At 37.6% G+C, this 4,828-nt stretch overlaps 1 protein-coding gene across 1 annotated transcript; it reads left to right on the plus strand.

Annotated features, from left to right (window-relative positions):
• The first annotated feature begins 3,288 nt into the window (after positions 1-3,288).
• Positions 3,289-4,223, plus strand: LOC108377915 (uncharacterized). Its single transcript, XM_017634210.1, has 2 exons — positions 3,289-4,076; positions 4,132-4,223. The coding sequence occupies exons 1-2, from the start codon at positions 3,507-3,509 to the stop codon at positions 4,138-4,140; spliced, it is 579 nt and encodes a 192-aa protein (XP_017489699.1). The 5' UTR covers positions 3,289-3,506; the 3' UTR covers positions 4,141-4,223.
• The last annotated feature ends 605 nt before the right edge of the window (positions 4,224-4,828 follow it).

The raw sequence follows: 4,828 nt of genomic DNA on the forward strand, positions 1-4,828 counted from the left end.
GCTACTGCGCGACAGCTTTTACCTTCTCGTAAAAGCTGGTGAATGCGCTCTACAATGCTTTCCGCAAAAGGATGATCCATATTTATACCCGAGAGCACTTGTGCACAAGGGTATATTAATTTTGTTCACATAACGGTTGTTTGTAACAGCCAAAACGAATCGAGATAGATATAGACAAATGTATTTCTCCATGAGCATGGAATTAATTTTGTATACACATCTCGGTGCCAAGTTCCAGTCCTCTGCAATAAACACCTCCAGAGATATATAGATAGATGTATTTCCATACCAAGCTTGAGTACTTTACCCAAACATTTGAAGAGATATGCAATATGAAACTTTCAATCATCATGGGAGGTGCTACGCCTCTTTTCCAAAAACGTCCATTTTGCTTGTGAGTATGAAAATGATTTCACACAGTGTTGGCAAAATGTTAAGATTAAAATGTTAATCGCGTTTGACGATTAAAATTAATTATTCGTTATCAACTGTACGATTAATGATTAAATTCTTTTAGTTGTTACTCGGTGTCTGCGATTACGATTAATTAATTTTAATCATTAATCGTCAATCCAATTAAAAATAAAATCTGATTAAGTTATCTAGTTTGTCCGAATTTGAAACCAAACACCAGTTATAGTAATTATTTTATATTTTACGCTTATAAAAAGCACATAATATAATAAACAATTATAATTATTGTTATTAGTAATTCGTAAACAGGGAACTTTTACAAACCTAGTTTGTAAAACGTTTGTTGGTATAGAGCTTAATAAAAATGCACACCAAATTGTTCAGATTGGGGAGGAAACCCAACTTAGCCACACCGGATTAACTTGCTTTGTGTGCACATGAAAATTCCAGCATAAATTAATTAATCACCAAACCTATTTGTTCAAATTAAGAGTTAATGATAAAAACTTTATTTTTTTAATCGCGGTTATGATTAACTGTTTAACAGTTAACTGTTTAATCAGATTAAAATTAATCATGATTAACTGTAAGCAGATTGATTTCAATCCAATTAACTAATTGATTAAAAAATCAATCGATTAATGCCAACATTGATTTCACATACATATCTCAATACCAAGTTCCAGTTTTCTCCCACAAATACTTCCAAAGACATGTATGTAATATGAAAATTCCAATTTGTATGGAAGGGGACTTGAGTTATCGGAATCACTTTCAGTATAACGCCATCTAACGTGCACCAAATTTCGTTCTGATTGGGAGCCCGGTTAAGGAAGTAGCCTATTTTTCAATCCAGGTAATAAACCATCTGTGAGCAAAATTTAATTTTTAAACAGGTAGCAATTCTTAAAAAAGTAATCTAGGTCATAAGCTATCTGTGTGCAAACTTTAATGCAAATCAGTTCAGTCATTTCCGCGTATTAATTTAATTAAAATTTTCTAACAGGTGGCAACTCCTAAACTAGTAGCCTGTTTTCCAACGTAGGTCATAAGCTATCTCTGTGCCAAATTTCATGCAAATCCGTTCGGTCGTTTCTGCGTATTAATTTAATTTTTTTTTTAACAGGTGGCAACTCTTCCAAAAAATTAGCCTATTTTCCACTGTAGGTCATAAGCTATCTGCTTGCAAAATTTCATGCAAATCCGTTCAGACGTTTCCGCGTATTAATTTAATTAAACTTTTTTACCAGGTGGCAACTCTTAAGAAAAGTAGCCTATTTTCCAATCTACATAGGTAATAAGCTATTTTGTGCAAATTTTCATGCAAATCCGTTCAGTCGTTCCCGCATATTAAATAAATTAAACTTTTTTAACAGGTGGCAACTCGTAAGAAAGTAGCCTATTAACCAATCTGGCCCATAAGCTATCTGCGTATAAAATTTCATGCAAATCCGTTCAGTAGTTTCCGCGTGATGATTTCCCAAACGTCCAAACATACAAACTTTCACATTTATAATATTAGTAAGATGTCCTAAAAAAATGGTTTGGTCAAGCCAAGTGCCGTACAGTATAAATGCATTAAAAACGATACTTCCTGTTCGAATTCGACTAAAAGGGAAAAGTATTTCACATAATTTCAATTACATGCAAAAGCTGAACGGGCACACACGAGGTTTGGCGCGCTTTATAACCCGAAAAAATAAAAAAGTCATTAAGAAAAATTACAAATAAATTTTCGTTTGGAAAACGATTTATTTTTTTAGATAACATTTAAATGAAACTTATAATTAAAAAATAAATCCATCTAAAACCAGTGTTGCCGCGGACAAATTTTTTTTTTTACCAAAATCAATCAAAACGTACTGTAGGAGCCGTAGGGCACTTTAGTAGGTATACGTATATGCATGTGCTTGTACTTACGTAACTAGACCGTAAGAAATAGTATTTATGCAACTAGACCTTAAGAAGTAGTTTAAGTAATTACGCCTTAACAATTGGATGAGTAACTAGACCTTAACACTCGTTTGTAAGATTAGCGAATAAGATTTGGGAAATGTCAAACGGGATAAGCCATTTTGGAAATAAAAAAGAGTTCATTCGATTTTGGACAGCGAGATAAACGGTCGTATTCTTTTCTTATATGTACCACTGCCACCTGATACATTTTATCAGAAGTGGTCGCGAGAACCGAATTTTTTTAAGAAAAAAAAAAGTTTGAAAATATAAGTTTTAAATAAAAAGGAAACAACGAAAATGCAGAAGGACAACGAAGTGATCAACGCCGAGAGGTACTCACTGCTGCAACTAAAAGCCTGGTGCACAGCCGTCGGTATAAACGCAAGTGGCGCTAAAGCTTCGTTAGCTGCAAGGCTCAGTGAGTTGTCAGCGGAGGCACGTGGAATGTGCCCAGGTGAAGGTGTTTCGGGCAACGATGGAGCGAAAGAACGAAGTGGTGATACGCAGAAAAACAACGTCGAGGATAATGGCGCGCGCAATATTTGGAATTGCGGCGAGGACAATATTATGCGCAATAATCCAAATAACGGCGAAGACAACGGTGAGTACAATGTTCAGAACAACGGTGAGGACAATGGTGTGCGCAATGTTCGAGATGACGGCGAGGACAATGGAACGAATAACGGCGAGAACAACGAGGCTAGTAGCAGGGCAAACATTGACGATGGCGAGAACAACAACGTACAAAGGCGTACAAGAAGTGAGGTTAGAAACCGAGGTAGAAACGATGAGGATGTAGTGTACGTGCGAAACAACATAGCGCGTGTGCACAGCGGTACTTTTGGGAACCGTATACAAAACGCCGGTGACATGAATAACGGCGAAGCAATGCGACATTCAAACGACCGTGATAATGGCAGCGTCGAAGTAGCGGCACTCAAACCCGAGCTCTTGAGAAAAGAAATAGAGTTCCTCAAGCTTCAGAAGACGCTACTAGAAAAAGAAAATTCGATGGCAAGTACAAGCAAAGGGAAAAGCGACGATATACCCTTGAAACCCTGAAGGAAATAATTCCAATTTACGACGGCGGAGACGGTTTCAAGGTTTGGTACAACCAAATATTGCGCTATCGCGAAATGTTCAAAACTAGCGATACCATGTTGGGCGTCACTGTCCATCTTAAATTGAAAGGTGCTGACCTGGCATGGTACAACGCAAAAACAACGTTCCCTAAAAGTGTAGATGAGCTACTTGGCGAAATGAAAGCCGTTTTTGCGTCCGGAGATAACAAACTTGAACGCCGGCGCAAATTCGAGAAACGATGCTGGGTACCGGAAGAAAGTTTTGCCAACTACTTTAACGAGAAATGCATACTAGGCAACGATCTTAACCTAAGCGACGAAGAGTTAGCCGACTACCTGATGGAAGGAATACCTGATAGACAGCTGCAAAACCAAGCGAGGTTACAAAACTTCACGTCAGCCAACGAAGTTGTTAAAGCTTTTCGCTCCATTACGCTGCCGGAACGCCCGACGGAAAGACCACATACCAGCCAACGGATGAGATGCTATAATTGTAACTGCTCCGGCCACTACGCCAAAGAATGCAGAAAGGCAAAACGTGAACCAGGATCCTGCTTCGCTTGTGAAGCAAAAGGCTACTACGCTACGGAGTGCAAGGAGTACAAGAAAACAAAAAATAATTTCGTAAGTTATTTCAAATTATATGTATTGGTACATGCTAACGTTGATATATTCGTAGAATGTTTAGTGGACTCGGGCAGTCCAGTTAGTTTGATAAACGAAGTTGTGGTACCAGCAGGAGTGCAGTTAGAACGAGTTACAGAATCATACCATGGGTTGAATAAATCAGTTTTAAATATTCTCCGGAAATTCAAATGTACAATTAAAGTTCTGAATAAAGATGTTTTAATCGAACTCTTGGTGGTTCCAAATGAATGTATTGGCTACTCAGTGTTGTTAGGTAGAGATTTTATAGAAGCAAGTGACGCAACGTTGAAGATCGGAAACTTAGAGTTTATGGATAAGGTAATAGAAGTGAATGTATGCAACGAGGCGGACAAAGCGGAGAACAAGGTCGAGAACATATATGAGGATGAGGAAAATACCAAGTTAGTTGTTGTTAATAGTAACGAAGGTGCACATAATGTCTAAGGGTCCAAGGCGCGATGAATGATAAGTTCAGTGAAGGCAATAATGTTAATGAGGTGATAAACGAAATTATGGCAATTTATATAGTCGAAGAAGCGGATATAAGTCTGAAACTAGGCGAAAACGTTAAGTGCGATAAAAAGAAACATTTTCAGGAGATATTCACGAAGGTTTATGTGAACTCAAAGAAGCTTGATAAGCCCCTAGTTAGAAAAGAAATGAAACTCGTTCTGGAAAATGATAAACCGTTCGCTTGTACTCCAAGAAGACTAGCGTACAATGAAAAG

The sequence above is a fragment of the Rhagoletis zephyria genome, unplaced genomic scaffold (assembly GCF_001687245.7).
Source record: "Rhagoletis zephyria isolate East Lansing unplaced genomic scaffold, Rhagoletis_zephyria_1.1 Rzeph_scaffold_12966, whole genome shotgun sequence".
NCBI classification, from domain to species: Eukaryota; Metazoa; Arthropoda; class Insecta; order Diptera; family Tephritidae; genus Rhagoletis; species Rhagoletis zephyria.

Excerpts from the sequence above, each read along its gene's own strand:
- LOC108377915 (XM_017634210.1), top strand. The coding sequence starts at position 3,507 with ATGTTCAAAACTAGCGATACCATGTTGGGCGTCACTGTCCATCTTAAA.